The sequence below is a fragment of the Dreissena polymorpha genome, chromosome 3, assembly GCF_020536995.1.
Source record: "Dreissena polymorpha isolate Duluth1 chromosome 3, UMN_Dpol_1.0, whole genome shotgun sequence".
In the NCBI taxonomy this organism is placed as follows: Eukaryota; Metazoa; Mollusca; class Bivalvia; order Myida; family Dreissenidae; genus Dreissena; species Dreissena polymorpha.
The window spans coordinates 104,908,967-104,930,507 of NC_068357.1; the positions used below are offsets into that span (position 1 = coordinate 104,908,967).

Below are 21,541 nucleotides of genomic sequence, written 5' to 3' on the forward strand. Positions count from 1 at the left end.
TAACAGCATGATCTCAATGTGTAAGGATAGGCCCAGCAATGTCCAATTGGTCTAAAGTCATAAGCGGAGTTCCACAAGGAAGCGTTCTGGGTCCTGTACTTTTTCTTTGCTTTATAAATGACCTGCCAGATGTTGTCAATGGAATAGTCAAAATTTTTGCGGATGATACCAAGATTTACTCAAATGTTAATACCACTACTCAATGTGATGAATTGCAGCAAGATCTGGACAACCTGTGTGACTGGAGTTCGAAATGGAAGCTTTCTTTCAATGCCAAAAAATGCAAAGTCATGCATATAGGATCTACTAATGAAAGGCATAGGTATTCAATGCTCGATAAAGATGGAAATTTCATACACCTGGACTCGGCACAATCTGAGAAGGACCTTGGAGTGACTTTCAATGAAAACTTACATTTTGGAGAGCACATATCAAACATTACTTCTAAGGCACAGAGAGTACTAGGACTTATTCACAGATCTTTCGAATACATGGAAACGGAAATGTTGCTTCCTCTCTATAAATCATTAGTTAGGCCTATTCTTGAATATGGATCAAATGTTTGGTCGCCATATCTTAAAAAGGACATTAAAAAGATTGAGGATGTTCAGAGGAGAGCTACACGACTGGTTCCTGCATGTTCTACCCTCCCATATGAAGAAAGATTAAAATTCCTTGGTCTACCAACTCTGGAGTACCAAAGAGATAGGAGTGATATGATTACTCTGTATAAGTCTATTTACGGATTGGACGACCTAAAATGGAGCAATATATTTAACTTGGCTCAAGGGGATTTGAGAGGTCATCACCTAAAATTCATTAAAAAAAAGTGTCATCATAATGTAAAGCTAAATTCATTTGGAGCTAGGACAGTGAACTTGTGGAATGCCCTTTCAGAACAAACTGTCTCTTCAACATCCCTGAATGTGTTCAAATCGAATTTGAACAAAGAGAACTGGAATAAGAAAAAATTTAAATCAACTGTGTAGCGCACTATGTCGCGTATAACATTTTAAAGAAGAGGGGCCACGATAGACTTTGTCTAATATTACGGCCCGAAGATCAAGGTAAATCAAGGTAAATCAAAAAAGCAACAATTGATCAATAATGGTCTGCCATGTTATTCAAGTGCATATACAAAGTGAATTTCGGGATGGGGGAATTCCCACAAAACAAGCATCCCTCTGTAAATCTTAACGAGTACTAATTAAAAACTCAACACATCCTTTTTATATTAAACTTATTTTTCCTACATATCCTTTAAGGTCCGCCCTTATTCAATCATGATATACTTTTGTATAAATGAACTTCAAAACATTTAACCAAAATGTAATGATCTCAATGGTTGCTACACTACAAAGTTTTTATACAAAAATCAATACACCCACACTTTCCATGCTATAACCTGACAATGTACATTTTTGTGTGCTTTTATCGGGCAAATGATCAACATACATGTAAACTTCATGAGAAGTGTTTTTTTCAAGCAAGATTTCTACAAGTCGCGTTAATTTTACCATTTGAAAGTGTGTTTCGGAGTACACATTTTATTAGGCTCATTGGAGAATTGAACAAAACACGGAATATGGACCAACATAGCTAGATTTTGTATGCATCCTCTAGGACCCTCATTCCAAGATATGATGCAATTTTTCTGATTTTAATGCAACACACTGACTTAATTCAATCCTGACTATTGTAATTTAATGTTAAAACTTTTTCTTCAATACAAAATAACCCATAATTTTGCATTTAGTGATCCTCATTACCATACCTTTAAAAATATTATAAGTGATATTTAAATTTTAAGTACATTTGTACTATCAATAGTCTACTCTAAATAATTAGAAAGTGTACACAGGTGATCCCTTTAAGTTAGTCTAAACTCAATTTTCTAGGTTTCCTCTTTTTGGTAAGGCATACACATGTACAATGACAACCACTGATTTAAATGTTCATAACTGAATTGTACTTTATGTTCATTATGACTTTTTATATGCATAACTATACATGTGTATTAGAAAATCTTAACTTGTTTTCTTGTTTGTTTCAGGAACTTAGATCCTTTAACGGAGACTGTATCCTTGAAGTTTTGAAGGAAAATAAAATGTCTTTATTGGATATTCCTATACAATAAATTATCATTTGAGATATATGAGTAGATTTTATACTTTTGTCCCTGTTTGAAGAAACTTGGGTTTAATGCTTTGCCCTGTTTTTTGTTCAGAATGTTGGTCTGCACAATATTTAGAGAATTCTTTGACCTACCATGCAAATTTGTTTGATGAATAATACAGAGTAGTGCAAGGAGCCTATTGAATTTCAGGTCAACCAGTCAAATGTCAATGTCACAGGGGCTTATTATATAAACTTAAATTAATAAATAGGTACACTAGTCTTAATGATTTCTGCCATTATACCCGTAAAACATCTTTTAAGACGACTGTCAATTGTGATCAAACACCATCTTTATTTTGAAAGTTGAATTTGATAATTATGGATAAATTATGGTACTGGCACCAATAAAATGTGTTCAAGCATTACATGTACTCGTGATTTTTTTTTTTTGGGGGGGGGGGTAGTGTAATGTGGGATAAACATTATTTTCACCTGCTCATTCATGAAAACTGTATTTCAAATAATTTTGACATTAAAATATATTGTGCTAATGAGAAAAATCTGTCTTATTTTTTCATTTATTAATGAGCATTAAGAAAAACTTTATGTTCATTTTCATGATTGGTTGATTTATACCTGTTGGGGATTGATATCATGAAAAAACATGCAAGTTTGGGGAGGGCATACAGGTTTTTCAAAACTATCTTGATTGAAAGTGAATCTTTTGTTTAAAAGTTGTATTCAATTATATATGAAGTGTTTTCCTTAACTGGTACAGTATGGGTTGCCTTTCTACATGCAGTATCTGGCCCATTGGCCTGAATACTTCCAAGTGGCAGAGTCGGCATCAGGCGAAATCATGGGCTACAGTATGACATCTGTATACTTGTGCTAAAGGAAGTCTTACTTGAGCTTCAACAGCAGTTTTTAGCAGTTTTTAGTTGTATATCTATATACACTTTGGTGTTAATGTTTGGAGGTGAAAGACAAGAGTATGTACTTAAAATAAAATTTCCCATATAAGTTAATTGTGTATAATTATTTTGTACAAGAAATATAACAGTGTGTAGGCAAACATATTTGCCATGCTCTGTTAAAATGGGGCTTTTTGCATTTTTTGTGGTGTTGTCCCATATTAGCCTGTACAGTCCTCACTGGGTAATCAGGGACATCACTTTCTGCTTTCATAGTATTTGTTTTTGAAGGAAGGCTCTTCCAAACAGAGCTTCAGTATAGAGGGAAATTGTTGTCTCAGATAAGCCTATGCAGACTGCACAGGTGTACATGTATTTGGGAAGAAGTTTTTCCAAAATGCATTAAGCCCTGTTATCTCAGAGCTGGGCTCATATAGTTGGTTCCCATGCTGTTCAGGCATGCTATTGCTGTGTTTCAGTCATGGGCAAGGCTGAAGGTCAAGGTGACCAGTGGCATGGTCATGTGACTGCATTGACAGTGGCACCAGAGTACCGGAGACTGGGGCTGGCTGGCAAGCTAATGAGTAACCTGGAAGAAATCTCAGAAAAGTAGGATATTACTTGTTTTATTAAAAAAAATTCTTATTGCTTTTTTCTAAATTTCTAGCTTCATCACAGGAGCATGGTTAGTTTGGTTAAATCACATAAATATAACATGCTGTTACTATACTTATTTAAAGTAACATACATACTGAAAATCAACGAATTTTGCGCACAATATTTTGTAAAATAAGGTTAACCTATAAAAAATCAGTGTTCCTTATAGCAATAGGAAAAATGTCAACCCTAGATGTGGTATGGACACATAGATTTAAAGCAATACAAAATGCTGGTTTATTTTTTGTGTGACAATATATTCCATGTTAATTTTCCGCAACGATATATGAACATTTATGAGCAAACAGGAGACTGGCTTTGGGCAACTTCTGAAGAACAACCTATTAATGAGAACTACCAGGAGACTGGCTTCGGGCAGCTTCTGTAGAACAACCTATTCATGAGAACTACCAGGAGACTGGCTTCGGGCAGCTTCTGAAGAACAACCTATTCATGAGAACTACCAGGAGACTGGCTTCGGGCAGCTTCTGAAGAACAACCTATTCATGAGAACTACCAGGAGACTGGCCTCGGGCAGCTTCTGAAGAACAACCTATTCATGAGAACTACCAGGAGACTGGCTTCGGGCAGCTTTTGAAGAACAACCTATTCATGAGAACTACCAGGAGACTGGCTTCAGGCAGCTTCTGAAGAACAACCTATTCATGAGAACTACCAGGAGACTGGCTTCAGGCAGCTTCTGAAGAACAACCTATCCATGAGAACTACCAGGAGACTGGCTTCAGGCAGCTTCTGGAGAACAACCTATCCATGAGAACTACCAGGAGACTGGCTTCGGGCAGCTTCTGAAGAACAACCTATTCATGAGAACTACCAGGAGACTGGCTTCAGGCAGCTTCTGGAGAACAACCTATCCATGAGAACTACCAGGAGACTGGCTTCAGGCAGCTTCTGAAGAACAACCTATTCATGAGAACAACATCGTGCTTCCAAAGCTGCCCGAAGCTGATCTCGCATTTGCTTGTAAATGTTCGGATATCGTAGCTGGAAATTCATAAGGAATATATTGTTATGAAAAATAATAACAAGCATTTTGTATCGTGTTAAATCTATGTTACCAGACCATATCTAGCAGGACTTGACATTAATAGTAGTCCAACTGTCCTTGACAACCAAATTTTTAGTCCGGACAAGTAAATAAAGAATTTGCTAGTTTGGCAGCACAAGTGGTCGTTATAATTTAATTACTTTAAATCAGTTTTTTTTGTGGAGTTACCACAAAACTTTTTTGATTATATTTTGCTTACGTTTCAATAACAAGGCGCGAGATATTCCGATAGTTCCATGTGATACTACACCGTACTGTTCACAAGGGAAGCAACCCTTAACATTTTTCTTTGCCAAGATAACAAGAATATTCTACCTTGTAAAGAATATATATTTTACGACACCGGTACACACGGATCTTACAGACAATTAACAACATTGATTTATTTGTCAATCCTATTTTGTAAATGGCCCAAGGCGAGGGGACATTTTCAGGGAACATTTAGTCAGTGAGTTGTGTTAATGTTGTTTAAAATATCAATTCAGTACTGTACATATACATCACTTTGAACATTTTCTGCTTTATGGTGGCAAACACAAGTTTTTGTCTGGTAATATGGCTTTGTATAATGTTTAAAAATTAATAATCTCGAGTTTTCCTGTTCTTCTAGTCAGTTCTTTTTGTATAGAAATTGCCTACAATTATGTTAACATGTATTTTGTACGAATAAAGTCTTTATGATTTGAACATTTTGTATTATTTCATTATTTTGCAAAGTACTGAGCAGAATAAGATATAATGGTCAGGACAAGTTGCTTTTTGGTCAGGACAAGTGAAATTTTGGACTTAATTTGTCTACTTGTCCAACCAGACAAGTGGCTTCAAAAGTTAATGTTGAGCCCTGAATAAGCGTTTAAATTTGTATGCCCCCAGATCAAATGAATGGGGGGTATCTTGTTTTTGGCCTGTCTGTCTGTCATTCTGTCTGTCATCAAAACTTTAACCTAAAACTTAAACCTTGGTTAAAGTTTTGCGATAACTTTTGCAATATTGAAGATAGCAACTTGATACTTGGCATGCATGTGTATCTCATGGAGCTGCACATTTTGAATGGTGAAAGGTCAAGGTGTTCCTTCAAGGTCAAAGGTAAAATATATGGCTTCAAAGCGGCGCAATAGGGGGCATTGTATTTCTGACAAACACATCTCTTGTTGCTATAACTATAAGGGAGATTAATTTTTTATGCGTTAAGTTTATGTTTCAAATTATTGTATGAAATATTCGTTGATTTTGAGTGTTTATGGGGTTTTAAAGGATTTTATATCAGAGTAATGAGCAGGTGTTTAACTAATCCATGCAGCATAAAGCAATGCTTTTTTTACCATTTCAAAATTATGCAATATACCATTGGAATTGGGAATTTTAGAGTCAATGTACTTTGGACTTTAAAAAATGTATAATTGCTTTATTTTTTTATGCCCCCTTTCGAAGAAAAGGGGGTATATAGTTTTCGCACTGTCCGTCTGTAAGTCTGTCACATTTTCGTGTCCGCTCTCTAATACAAATAGTTTTCATCCGATCTTTACAAATATGGGTCATGCCAGGTAAAAAACTAGGTCACGGGTCGAAAAAACAAATCCAAGGGAAGTAATAAGCTTTGAATGGACATAATTATCTGACCTGCCAAATTATATATTTTTGTTAAATAAATCAAAGTGGCGCAGTAGGCGGCATTGTGTTTTTGACAAACACATCAGGTAAAAGGTCACGGTCAAGGTCATCCTTCAAGGTCTAAGGTCAAAAATACAAATCCAAGGGAAGTAATAAGCTTTAAAGGGAGATAATTATTCAATATTGAACATAGCAACTTGATATTTGGCATGCATGTGTATCTCATGGAGCTGCACATTTTGAGTGGTGAATCTACAGTCACACTAGTGGCTTTTAATATTTTGCTACTAAAAATAGAGATTTGTTAGAGACAATTATTTTTAAGGGAAGTAATTTATATAATTATAAATCTCAGATTATATATTTCCTTACCAAGAATTTAAGTTCTTTTCACAGTTACTGTACAGATTTTTTATTTTTTATTATTTATAACTCAAATGATTGATTTGTCAAAGGTTTTTCAGCTTGACTATTATATATGAAATATATATAGTGGAGCTATCCTACTCACCCCGGCATTGGCGTTGCCGTGTCTGTTTGCGTGCAAATGTTAAAGTTTGCGTACTACCCCAAATATTTTCAATGTCCCTTGATATATTGCTTTCATATTTTGCATACTTGTTTACCATCATGACCCCAACCTATAAACAAGAGCAGACAACTTTATCAAGCATTTTGACAGAATTATGGCCCCTTTTATACTTAGAATATGCATATTATTGATAAATCTATGTTAAAGTTTGTGTACTAACCCAAATATTTCCTGTGTCCCTTAACATATTGCTTTCATATTTTGCATACTTGTTTACCATCATGACCCCAACCTGCAAACAAGAGCAGACAACTGTATCAAGCATTTTGACAGAATGATTGCCCCTTTATGCATATTATTGATAAATCTTTGTTAAAGTTTGCGTACTACCCCAAATATTTCCTGTGTCCCTTGACATATTGCTTTCATATTTTGCATACATGTTTACCAACATGACCCCAATCTATAAACAAGAGCATACAACTGTATCAAGCATTTTGACAGAATTATGGCCCCTTTTATACTTAGATAATTGAACATTTTGCTTAAATTGCCATAACTTCTTTATTTATGATCAGATTTTATAAATACTTTGACAAAACAACACTTATCTGAATACCACAATGGATTCCACCCAAACAAAACTCCACGCCCCAACCCAGAATCCCTGCCCCCCCCCCCCCCCCCACCTCCACCCCCCCAAAAAATGATTATTTTTTTTTTATTTTTTTATTTTTTAACGATCATCATATAAATTACCACACCCCACATTATACCCCCCTATCACCCCCCACCCCCCCCCCCCAAATTTTTTTATTTTTTTTTTTTGTTTTTGAAAGATCGTCTAATAAATTATTGAATATGAACAATTTCCCCATGATGGCTTACGTTATACTGTCAAGCACTCGAATAGCCCAGCGCGCTGTCCTTTGACAGCTCTTGTTATGCCCCCGGATCGAAAGATCGGGGGTATATTGTTTTTGGCCTGTCTGTCTGTCTGTCAGTCAGTCATTGTATGTGTGTGTCACAAAACTTTAACCTTGGTTAAACTTTTATAACTTTTGCAATATTGAAGATAGCAACTTGATAGTTGGCATTCATGTGTATCTCATGGAGCTGCACATTTTGAGTGGCTAAAGGTCAAGGTCATCGTTCATGGTCAAAGGTCAAATTTATGGCTTCAAAGCGGCGCAATAGGGGGCATTGTGTTTCTGACAAACACATCTCTTGTTTTAAAAGATATAATTATCATTTCTTTCCTGTACTAATTTGTGAATGGTAGGGTTCATTACATACCTGTGGACTTATGTCCATAGATACATGATGATCTCTTTGATAAACCACAGGCCTTGGTTGTCAGTGATGTCTGACTTGGTCATTTTTGACTGTCTACAGACCCCCCCCCCCCCCCCCCCCCCCCGGTTGGATTGGACAAAATCCAAGGGAAGTAATAGGCTCTAGGCTTTAAAGGGAGATGATTTCTATACCTGCCAAATGATAAATAGCAATTTTATTTCAAAGCGCAGTAGGGGGCATTGTGTTTCTGACAAACACATCTCTTGTTTTATTGACTGTTGATAAAACTTACTTAAAACAAAAAATATTAAACATAAAAGTATCAGTAAAATAAGAATTTTAGATTCAAACTCTTTTCCTAAGCTTAATATCTCAATTGTCTAACATCTAGGATATCAAATTATGAGTTGGGAATTTGGGACAAGACTTGGAAAAGACATACTTTTTATGCCCCCGAAGGAGAGCATATAGTGATCGGACTGTCTGTCTGTCTGTCCGTCACACTTTGCGTTTAGGTTTCGAAAAGTGCTCATAACTTCTATGTCCCTTGAGATGTAACCTTCATACAATGTATTTGGTATGCATGTGTATATGGACATGGCCTTTCCATACGCACACAAATTTTGACCCCTGTGACCTTGACGTTGAACCTCGGGTCTGCGTTTAGGTTTCGAAATCTGTGTTTAGGTTTTGAAAAATGCTTATAACTTCTATGTCCCTTGAGATATAACCTTCATATTTGGCATGTATGTGTATATGGACAAGGCCTTTCCATACGCACACAAATTTTGTCCCCTGTGACCTTGACCTTGAACTAAGGGTCTGCGTTTAGGTTTCACAATCTGCGTTTAGGTTTTGATAAATGCTTATAACTTCTATGTCCCTTGAGATATAACCTTCATATTTGGTATGCATGTGTATATGGACAAGACTTTTCCATACAAACAAAAATTTTGACCCCTGTGACCTTGACCTTGAGCTAAGGGTCTGTGTTTAGGTTTCACAATCTGCGTTTAGGTTTTGAAAAATGCTCATAACTTCTATGTCCCTTGAGATATAACCTTCATATTTGGTATGCATGTGTATATGGACAAGACTTTTCCATACAAATAAAAAATTTCTCCCCTGTGACCTTGACCTTTAACTTAGGGTCCGCGTTTAGGTTTCGAAATCTGCGTTTAGGTTTCGAAAAATGCTCATAACTTCTATGTCCCTTGAGATATAACCTTCATATTTGGTATGCATGTGTATATGGACATGGCCTTTCCCTACGCACACAAATTTTGACCCCTGTGACCTTGACGTTGAACTTAGGGTCCGCGTTTAGGTTTCAAAATCTGTGTTTAGGTTTTGACAAATGCTTATAACTTCTATGTCCATTGAGATATAACCTTCATATATATATATATGTATGTGTATATGGAAAAGGCCTTTCCATACGCACACAAATTTTGACCCCTGTGACCTTGACCTTGAACTAAGGGTCTGCGTTTAGGTTTCACAATCTGCGTTTAGGTTTCGATAAATGCTCATAACTTCTATGTCCCTTGAGATATAACCTTCATATTTGGTATGCATGTGTATATGGACAAGACTTTTCCATACAAACAAAAATTTTGACCCCTGTGATCTTGACCTTGAACCAAGGGTCTGAGTTTAGGTTTCACAATCTGCGTTTAGGTTTCGAAAAATGCTCATCTCATGACTTCTATGTCCCTTGAGATAAAACCTTCATATTTGTATGCTTGTGTATATGGACAAGACTTTTCCATACAGATAAAAATTTTCACCCCTGTGACCTTGACCTTTAACTTAGGGTCCGCGTTTAGGTTTCGAAATCTGCGTTTAGGTTTCGAAAAATGCTCATAACTTCTTTGTCCCTTGAGATGTAACCTTCATACAATGTATTTGGTATGCATGTGTATATGGACATGGCCTTTCCATACGCACACAAATTTTGACCCCTGTGACCTTGACGTTGAACCTCGGGTCTGCGTTTAGGTTTCGAAATCTGTGTTTAGGTTTTGAAAAATGCTTATAACTTATATGTCCCTTGAGATATAACCTTCATATTTGGCATGTATGTGTATATGGACAAGGCCTTTCCATACGCACACAAATTTTGTCCCCTGTGACCTTGACCTTGAACTAAGGGTCTGCGTTTAGGTTTCACAATCTGCGTTTAGGTTTTGATAAATGCTTATAACTTCTATGTCCCTTGAGATATAACCTTCATATTTGGTATGCATGTGTATATGGACAAGACTTTTCCATACAAACAAAAATTTTGACCCCTGTGACCTTGACCTTGAGCTAAGGGTCTGCGTTTAGGTTTCACAATCTGCGTTTAGGTTTTGAAAAATGCTCATAACTTCTATGTCCCTTGAGATATAACCTTCATATTTGGTATGCATGTGTATATGGACAAGACTTTTCCATACAAATAAAAAATTTCTCCCCTGTGACCTTGACCTTTAACATAGGGTCCGCGTTTAGGTTTCGAAATCTGCGTTTAGGTTTCGAAAAATGCTCATAACTTCTATGTCCCTTGAGATATAACCTTCATATTTGGTATGCATGTGTATATGGACATGGCCTTTCCCTACGCACACAAATTTTGACCCCTGTGACCTTGACGTTGAACTTAGGGTCCGCGTTTAGGTTTCGAAATCTGTGTTTAGGTTTTGACAAATGCTTATAACTTCTATGTCGATTGAGATATAACCTTCATATATATATATATGTATGTGTATATGGAAAAGGCCTTTCCATACGCACACAAATTTTGACCCCTGTGACCTTGACCTTGAACTAAGGGTCTGCGTTTAGGTTTCACAATCTGCGTTTAGGTTTCGATAAATGCTCATAACTTCTATGTCCCTTGAGATATAACCTTCATATTTGGTATGCATGTGTATATGGACAAGACTTTTCCATACAAACAAAAATTTTGACCCCTGTGATCTTGACCTTGAACTAAGGGTCTGCGTTTAGGTTTCACAATCTGCGTTTAGGTTTCGAAAAATGCTCATGACTTCTATGTCCCTTGAGATAAAACCTTCATATTTGTATGCTTGTGTATATGGACAAGACTTTTCCATACAAATAAAAATTTTCACCCCTGTGACCTTGACCTTTAACTTAGGGTCCGCGTTTAGGTTTCGAAATCTGCGTTTAGGTTTCGAAAAATGCTCATAACTTCTTTGTCCCTTGAGATATAACCTTCATATTTGGTATGCATGTGTATATGGACAAGGCCTTTCCATACGCACACAAATTTTGACCCCTGTGACCTTGATGTCGAACTTAGGGTCGGCGTTTAGGTTTCGAAATCTGCGTTTAGGTTTCGAAAAATGCTTATAACTTCTATGTCCCTTGAGATATAACCTTCATATTTGGCATGTATGTGTATATGGACAAGGCCTTTCTATACAAACAAAAATTTTGACCCCTGTGATCTTGACCTTTAACTTAGGGTCTGCGTTTAGGTTTCACAATGTGCGTTTAGGTTTCGAAAAATGCTTATAACTTCTATGTCCCTTGAGATATAACCTTCATATTTGGTATGCATGTGTATATGGACAAGACTTTTTCATACAAACACAAATTTTGACCCCTGTGACCTTGACCTTTAACTTTGGGTCCGCGTTTAGGTTTCGAAATCTGCGTTTAGGTTTCGAAATCTGCGTTTAGGTTTCGAAAAATGCTCATAACTTCTATGTCCCTTGAGATATAACCTTCATATTTGGTATGCATGTGTATATGGACAAGGCCTTTCCATACGCACACAAATTTTGACCCCTGTGACCTTGACGTTAAACTTAGGGTCAGCGTTTAGGTTTTGAAATCTGCGTTTAGGTTTCGAAAAATGCTCATAACTTCTATCAAAGCGTTTATTGGGGGCATAAATTTGTAAATTTTTCTAAAATTAACTAATTATGTCCATTTGAGTGAGACATATTAGAGTCAGACTTTCTGTTTTTATCACAGGAAGATGTGTTACTTTGTGGACCTGTTTGTGCGGGTGTCCAACAAGGTCGCTGTAGAGATGTACAACAAACTGGGCTACAGTGTCTACCGCCGGGTCCTGCAATATTACTCAGGCGATGTGGACGAGGACGCCTTTGGTAACAAACTTTCCTCCTTATCAATGGGTTATGTCTTATGTGTGCGAATTTTGTCATTCCTAGGTTGTTGCTTTGTATAATACGTGGACCCATCTTATTAGTTACACTGTTAGTAACTGATGGTTTATGGGATATACACCCTTAGTATTTCATACCATAGGAGAGCGAAGCTCGAGTATGGTATGAAAGTAATGAGGGTGTATATCCCATACACCATCAGTGACTAACTTAGTAACGATTATATCTCAACCAACTACTCGATTACTCCGGGTGTATGGAAATTACTCGGGGCGTATGGAAAATACACCATGGGCACGTGACCGCTCTAAGCCAATTGGATTAGGTCATTTTTGTAGGAGGTGAGATATATGCCAATTCTTAATGGGGCTGTTGTTTCTGGTCAATATTTGGTACTGGCATAAGTTTTCATTTTATTTTAAGGCTTAACTCCAAGCAGAAAGTATAATAATAGCAATTTTGTTAAGGACATTTGGCTGACAATTCCACAGTCTCATATTAATCTTATATTTTAAAAAGCATAAGATATTGTGTAACATGGATACAACTTACTTTTATTACAGTTGAACAATATTAATTCAAGTTTATCAAAACACAAATTAGGAAGCAAAAGCATAACAAAAAACAAAACTCTATTTTTTTTCTCAACTAAAGCATTATTTGAAGGAAGAAAAAACTCCATTCTTTGATGCACATTCACCTCTAAGGAGTGACCTCTCTTCTGTAAGGAAGTCACTGCTTACAAAAATGTTTAATAAGCATTAAACGTCTACATGTATTTTCTCTACTCCCAGCAGACTTTTAAAGACTATAGTGTTAAAAAAATTCTGAATAACACCAGTTCATAATTTCAAGTTTAATAAACAAAAAGTAAACCTGTGCCAAGTAATTTTTAAACCAATCAATGTATAAGTTTTTGCTGAGACGGGAATGTTTCATCAAAATGTAACATTTTTTACCTTCATGTGTGACCTTGTCTTCAAGGAGAAGGGAATTACATTTGACATGTCATGTAATGATTGATTAGAATTAATTAAAATACCGCGAAATTATGGGCTTTGAGATTTATTAAAAAAGTTAACAACCTCCGCTACCTCTTGAGAGATATTCACAAAACTCAGGAATGATTCTTGCCAAGAATCGTGGTTGACCTTCTTTCATAGTTTTTCATATTGTTCCAGTCTTTTACATATGTGAGTCACTAGAACTGAAAATAGATTTTTGAAAAGACATTTGAAAATCTCTGAAACTAAAAAGTTCAGGTGTAAAGTATTTGATGTGTAATATCTTATAGTGGTCTTGTACTAAAGTTGTTAAAGTCATGGCTTTGGAATTGAAAATGGGCATGCCTCAGGGCATAATACATAATATAGACTAACGATTGCTATTCCAGAATAGAGTAGACAATAATTAACAAAATGAACATTAAATTAGTAAGGTTTTAATGAATAGACAGTTTGTATATTGCATGCACTATTAATGCTGATAGTAATGTACATGTATGCTCGTATTGCCGCCAGTAATTGTTTATTGAGTAATGTCTCTGATTGTCATTACACGTGTCTGTAAATTATTTATTTCACTTGTTTAAATGCCTTTGCCACTTGTTTCTATATATGGGCCGTGCTCTGTGAAAAGGGGGTTTAATGTATGTGTTAAGTGTCTGCACAGGCTAATCAGGGACAACACTTTTCCGCTTGTATGGTATTTGTTGTTTAAAAAAAGTATCTTAGCAAATATCCAGTTTAGGCGGGAAGTGTTGTCCCTGATTAGCCTGTGGGGACTGGACAGGCTTATCTGGGATGAAGCATAACACACATTAATAAAAACCCCTTTTCACAAAGCACGACCCATATATATTTGTATGTCCCCACGAGTAGCAGGCATTATTTCTTGCTATAGTCTTTCTGACTGTCTGTATAACTTATAGATGACCTTTATAAAATGTAGATGATCTTTAAGAAAGGAATTTGGATTTGAAGAGTTTTGTCAGCATTGTGGTCCTTATGGCAGTTTTTCTGTGTTTCCATGACATAGAATACAAGCATATAGTGCCCTGAAGATTCTGTATTCAATTGTCTTTTTGCTAAAACTTTCATAATTCAAAGAACTTTATGGGAAATGATTGGAAATAAAGGAACTTTGTCTAGAACATGTTTTTGCAGGATAATGGCCCTTGTCTGTTTTTCCACTATATAATATATAATTTCCTGACTCCTCTTCAACTACTGGGCCTATCTCTCGCAAAACTTTCACTGTTGAATTATCTTTATGTGTAGAAGATTTCATAGAACAGTCTCATGGCTCCATACATTTTTATCAGAATTATAGCCCTTTGTTTTCCAATATAGAATGTATAGACTAATGCAGAAAGGCCAAATTATTGGTTAACCCAAATTGTTGTATATTACCCAAAATTAATCATGCATCCCACAATTGTTTAAACTTTAATAGATAATGTCTCTGAGCACTCTCACTGCACCCGACTCACCTTACATTCTTTTGATCTTGACATCTTTTGGACTTAAACTTATTCAAAAGGGTCAACACACCTACATCACCTGACCTTATTTGACCTTGACACTCACTTTCTATTGGACTTAGACTTATTCACTATGTCCAAATTCTTGTTGCACCCAAAATGGCGTATTTTGTCTAACATCAGTACTGCTTGCTATCAAGCTTTGATACTTGTATGGATGAGAACTATCAAGACTCTAAACACACCTGCGTTGCCTGGCCTCATTGTTACCTTGAAAGCAACCTCCATGTACTTTTGGACTTGGACTCACTCAAATTGGCCAATTAATCAATTGTGACAAATGTTTACTGAAAGCAAATGTGTTACTGAACGCCTTGTCTTGTTGACATATTCATTCAAATGGGCCAATAAATGACAATGGTTTGTCTTACATCCTTTTGATGCATATGGTACAAAGAATGTTTCTTAATCAAACATTATGCGTGTACACCATATCATAAAACTGTTTTTTTTTTTTGCTTAGTATTTTAGTTTTAATTCAACATTTGCTTTGGCTTTTTGAATATAATTATGATCCCCCAAAATTTATTTTTGGGGGAGCATATAGTCGCCGCTTCGTCTGTCCATCCGTGTGTTCGTCCGTCCGTTCACAATTTTTGTCCGGGCTATTTCTCAGCAACTAATGACCGGCATTCAATGAAACTGTATGGGAAGCTTCACTACCAAGAGGAGATGTGCATATTATCAGCGGGTTCTGGTCCTATGATTTTTCACAGAGTTATGGCCCTTTGAAATTTTCCATTAACTGTACATATAGTGCAATTCTTGTCCGGGCTATTTCTCAGCAACTAATGACTGGAATTCAATGAAAATTTATGGGAAGCTTCACTACCAAAAGTAGATGTGCATATTATTAGCAGGTTCTGGTCGGATGATATTTCACAGAGTTATGGCCCTTTGAAATTTTCTATAAAAAAATTCTTGTCCCCCCAACTACTGTGCCCTCAAGACGTTTCCTTTTATCTGAATATATAGTGCAATATTGTGACAAAAAAACCTTTGGGGAGCATCACCCGTCTCCGACGGTTTCTTGTTTGACTTGTATTTCAACTGGGGATTGCTACCAAAAGCAAAATCTGTATTTGAATATTCGGTTATTAAAGTATTTGAATACATTTGAATATTTAATTGCATGGTATTCAATATATGTTAACAAGATCTCAAAATGTATAAAAGATTATTATAAATGAATCTGCTGCAGACAGATTTTGCACCAATAAACATGAATATACACCACAATTTTTATACGCCCGTCTATGACGGGACGTATGAATGTCAAGGAGACGGCGCTCCATGCTCATGTACTTATAAAATAAACCATGTATTCAAATACAAATAAACTGAAGTAAAAAAATGATTCAAAGGGTTATTTATTACCTTACTACTTCATTGGCGAACGACGGGCGTATCATGCGCTCATGGCGCAGCTGTTTATTTGAATTTCATCAAAGGCCCAACAAGAAAAAAACTCTTCTGCGCGATATCAGGTTTTTAGTACCTAAGGAATTGGGATTCAAATAGGTGGTATGAACCTTAGTTGTTAACAAGCAAACAGCTAAAAACCAAAAACAAATAAAGGAACAGATTATAGCATATTATATTAGAATCAGTTTTGTTATTGTCCCCTACCGGTTTCACCGGAGGGGACTTATGGTTTGCGCTCTGTGTGTCCGTCAGTCTGTGTTTGTCAGTCCGTGAGTCTGTCACACTTTTCTGGATCCTGCGATAACTTTTAAAGTTCTTAATATTTTTTTATGAAACTTGAAACATGGATAGATGGCAATATGGACACTATGCATATCTTTTCATTTTGTTCCTACGTAAAAAATTCTGGTTGCTATGGCAACAAAAAAATAATCTAACAATGGTGGAGCCAGTAGGGGACATATATTGCTTGGCAATGGTCTTGTAAATATGTTGCACTCCCTAATTTTTACACTTGTGCAGCATTTTACAAATATGCAAAAACAAAACTCTTGACTTTAGTACTTTTTACCACTGGAAGTTAAATTTGACCTGCTTTTTGTTCTAAAATAAAACTTTACCTCACGTTGGCTAGGTTTTTCCATCATGGTTATAATAATTTTGTATATACCTTGAGAACACTATTGATGTCATATTTTTGCCCAATTATCATTAAACTTGCTGAGAACATTTGTTCTAATGATTTTTCTGCTGATTTTTAAACTGGTTTTTGAAACACCACAAAAGCTGCTAAGAACATGTCACTTCCTTTATGTCTCAGGGGAGCGACAAAGGGCCATTGGTCCCCTTTTTTTCAAAGTTATATTTAAATATTGCTGCTAGGGGCTTAGCATTTTTAGCTCACCTGATTGCTCAGGTGAGCTTTTGTGACCGGTCTTTGTCCGTCTTCCGTCCGTCCGTCGTCCACATTTGGTTTGTAAACACTCTAGAGGCCACATTTCATGTCGAATCTTCATGAAACTTGGTCAGAAGTTTTGTCCCAATGATATATCGATCAAGTTTGAAACTGGGTCATGCTGGGTCAAAAACTAGGTCACTAGGTCAAAAAAAAGAAAAACCTTGTAAACACTGTAGAAGTCACATTTCATGCCCAATCTTCATGTAACTTTGTCAAAATGTTTGCCTTAATGATATGTTGGTCGAGTTCAAAAGTGGTTCCCGTCCGTTGAAAAACATGGCTGCCAGTGGGCGGGGCAGTTTTCCTTATTTGGCTATAGAGAAACCTTGTAAACACTCTAGAAGTCACAATTTTAGCCCAATCATCATGAAAGTTGGTCAAAACATTGGTTTTATTGATATCACGGACAAGGTCGAAAATGGTCCAGATCAGTGAAAAAAACATGGCCGCCAGTGGGCGGGGCATTTTTCTCTATATGTATATAGTGAAAACATGTGAACACTAGAAGTCACATTTTTGGCCCAATTTTCATGAAATTTGGTCAGAACATTTGTTTCCTTGATATGAGAGTTGAGTTCGAAAATGGTTCGGGTCAGTTAAAAAAACATGGCTGCCGGGGGGGGGGGCAGTTTTCCATAATTGGCTATAGAGAAACCTTGTAAACACTCTAGAAGTCACAATTTTGGCCCAATCATCGTGAAAGTTGGTCAAAACATTGGTTTTATTGATATCTCGGACAAGTTCGAAAATGGTCCAGATCGGTGAAAAAACATGGCCGCCAGTAAGCGGGGCATTTTTCTCTATATGTATATAGTGAAAACATGTGAACACTCTAGAAGTCACATTTTTGGCCCAATTTTTATGAAATTTGGTCAGAACATTTGTTTCTTGGATATGAGAGTTGAGTTTGAAAATGGTTCCGGTCAGTTGAATAACATGGCTGCCAGGGGGGGGGCAGTTTTCCTTATTTGGCTATAGAGAAACCTTGTTAACACTCTAGAAGTCACAATTTTTGCCCAATCATCATGAAAGTTGGTCAAAACATCGGTTTTATTGATATCTCGGACGAGTTTGAAAATGGTCCAGATCGGTGAAAAAACATGGCCGCCAGTGGGCGGGGCATTTTTCTCTATATGTATATAGTGAAAACATGTGAACACTCTAGAAGTCACATTTTTGGCCCAATTTTTATGAAATTTGGTCAGAACATTTGTTTCTTGAATATGAGAGTTGAGTTTGAAAATGGTTCTGGTCCGTTGAATAACATGGCTGCCGGGGAGGGGGGGCAGTTTTCCTTATTTGGCTATAGAGAAACCTTGTAAACACTCTAGAAGTCACAATTTTTGCCCAATCACCATGAAAGTTGGTCAAAACATTGGTTTTATTGATATCTCGGACGAGTTTGAAAATGGTCCAGATCGGTGAAAAAACATGGCCGCCAGTGGGCGGGGCATTTTTCTCTATATGTATATAGTGAAAACATGTGAACACTCTAGAAGTCACATTTTTGGCCCAATTTTCATGAAATTTGGTCAGAACATTTGTTTCCTTGAAATGAGAGTTGAATTCGAAAATGGTTATGGTCAGTTGAATAACATGGCTGCCGGGGAGGGGGGCAGTTTTCCTAATTTGGCTATAGAGAAACCTTGTAAACACTCTAGAAGTCACAATTTTTGCCCAATCATCATGAAAGTTGGTCAAAACATTGGTTTTATTGATTTCTCGGACGAGTTTGAAAATGGTCCAGATCGGTGAAAAAACATGGCCGCCAGTGGGCGGGGCATTTTTCTCTATATGTATACATGTATAGTGAAAACATGTGAACACTCTAGAAGTCACATTTTTGGCCCAATTTTCATGAAATTTGGTAAGAACATTTGTTTCCTTGATATGAAAGTTCAGTTCGAAAATGGTTCAGGTCAGTTGAATAACATGGCTGCTGGGGAGGGGGGCAGTTTTCCTTATTTGGCTTTAGAGAAACCTTGTAAACACTCTAGAAGTCACAATTTTTGCCCAATCATCGTGAAAGTTGGTCAAAACATTGGTTTTATTGATATCTCGGACGAGTTCGAAAATGGTCCAGATCAGTGAAAAAACATGGCTGCCAGTGGGCGGGGCATTTTTCTCTACATATGTATATAGTGAAACATGTGAAAACTCTAGAAGTCACATTTTTGGCCCAATTTTCATGAAATTTGGTCAGAACATTTGTTTCCTTGATATGAAAGTTGAGTTCAAAAATGGTTCAGGTCAGTTGAATGACATGGCTGCTGGGGGGGGGGGGGGGCAGTTTTCTTATATTTATATAGTAAAAAAAGCTTGTGAACACTCTAGAAATCACATTTTTTGCCCAATCATCATGAAACTTGGTACAAAGATTGGTTTTATATATATCACATAATTAATGCCATAATTATTGCCCTTAGATTGTCCAAATTTTCATTATATTATACAAAATCCTTTTAAACACTCTAGAGGTCACAATTTTGTTTCAGATTTTATCAATCTTGGTCATAATATTTATTTTTGTATGCAAAGTTTGATGTTTGGTAAGGGGGGGGGGGGGTCAACTCAAAATATAGGTCACCAGGTCAAATCTTACAAAAACAAAAACACTCCATATGCCAGAGTTTTGGTTCAATAATGATGAAACTTGACCAGGATGTTTGTCTGGACAATATCTAGGTCAAGTTTGACGTTTGGTAAAGATTGAATGAACCAACTCCTCTCAGGTGAGCGAACTAGGACCATCTTGGCCCTCTTGTTTAGAATTATGACTGCATTAAAACTAGGTGGAATATTAAATGGAAGTGTTATCAAGCACAATTTGATTTTACATGTTTCAAAGTGCTGATAATCCATGAGTTTATCCTAAATGGTGTACATGTAGACCAACTGTTTTGGTTACCTTTAATATTTTCACACATTTGAAAAACATGTATTAGATAAAATTATTTAAATGCTAGCTTAAATCAATTGATGGTTTATAAACAATAAACTTTTATCCATGGTGATTTCTTTAACAGGTGCTTACAAACTATTGAATCACTACCATACAGTCTTCATTTCTTATCTTAATTGCTCTAAGCATCAGTGAACTGTATCATTTAAACAATGGATCAGAAATTGGCTACATAGATTTAAATCTTTTAGTTGGTAAATGATCTAGTGCTTATAAAGCAGTAACTAATTAACGAAATTAAACAATCGAAATTAAACAATCATCGTATCTTGGCATGGTTACGCCCCATTTCTGTTTAGAAATTTTACCAAGCTGAGTACTGCAGATGTGCAATGTCTGGGTTGCAGATGTGCAAATTTTGTGTGTTGTTCAAAAAATCTGTTACAGTCTAATTCTATGCAGCATGTCCATGAACATCAGATACTTTGAAAACATAATGTTAAATGTATTGTTTACAAACTAAAGGGGTATACTGGAATCACAATTTACTTCTGTCTGTTGTTATTGTTGGTAGATTCAAACGTGTCAGCAGGCATAGCCATAAAGTATTTATCATAATATTTAATTTTGCAGGAGTTGTTCCTTGTTTTATGTAGTTGCGCAATAACAATTCCATGTGATAATGTGTGATTACATAAGTTATGACCCTTTTTTATGCCCCGGGATCGATAGATCGGAGGTATATTGTTTTTGTCTGTCTGTCTGTCATTCTGTCATTCTGTCCAAAACTTTAACCTTGGTTAAAGTTTGATAACTTTTGCAATATTGAACATAGCAACTTGATATTTACCATGCATGTGTATGTCATGGAGCTGCTCATTTTGAGTGGTGGAAAGTTAAGGTCAAGGTCATCCTTCAAGATCAAAGGTCAAATATCATTGTATTTCTCTTTCCTAAAACTTTAACCTTCGTTAAAGTTTTATCATAACTTTTAAGCTCACCTGATTGCTCAGGTGAGCTTTTATGACCGGTCTTTGTCCGTCATCTGTCCGTCCGTCTGTCCGTCCACATTTGTTCGTAAACACTCTAGAGGCCACATTTATTGACCGATCTTCATGAAACTTGGTCAGAAGCTTTGTCCCAATGAAATCTTGGTTGAGTTCGAAACTGGGTCATGCCGGGTCAAAAACTAGGTCACTAGGTCCAAAAAAAGAAAAAACTTGTAAACACTGTAGAAGTCAAATTTCATGCCCAATCTTCATGTAACTTTGTCAAAATGTTTGTCTTAATGATATGTTGGTTGAGTTCAAAAGTGGTTCCGGTCCGTTGAAAAACATGGCTGCCAGTGGGCGGGGCAGTTTTCCTTATTTGG

At 36.4% G+C, this 21,541-nt stretch overlaps 1 protein-coding gene and 1 long non-coding RNA gene across 2 annotated transcripts in view; both read left to right on the forward strand.

Moving 5' to 3' along the window:
• The window catches only part of LOC127870822 (N-alpha-acetyltransferase 20-like), a 31,546-nt gene that overhangs the window by 1,999 nt on the left and 8,006 nt on the right, over nucleotides 1-21,541 (forward strand). Inside the window, exons 2-5 of the mRNA XM_052413354.1 lie at nucleotides 2,054-2,078; nucleotides 2,897-2,987; nucleotides 3,512-3,641; nucleotides 12,188-12,324. Of these exons, the coding sequence (XP_052269314.1) occupies nucleotides 2,054-2,078; nucleotides 2,897-2,987; nucleotides 3,512-3,641; nucleotides 12,188-12,324 (383 nt within the window). The remainder of the gene's footprint in view (nucleotides 1-2,053; nucleotides 2,079-2,896; nucleotides 2,988-3,511; nucleotides 3,642-12,187; nucleotides 12,325-21,541) is intronic.
• Nucleotides 9,023-12,064, forward strand: LOC127870823 (uncharacterized). Its single transcript, XR_008044941.1, has 3 exons — nucleotides 9,023-9,524; nucleotides 10,694-10,878; nucleotides 11,891-12,064. It is a non-coding gene; the product is annotated as an uncharacterized LOC127870823 (long non-coding RNA).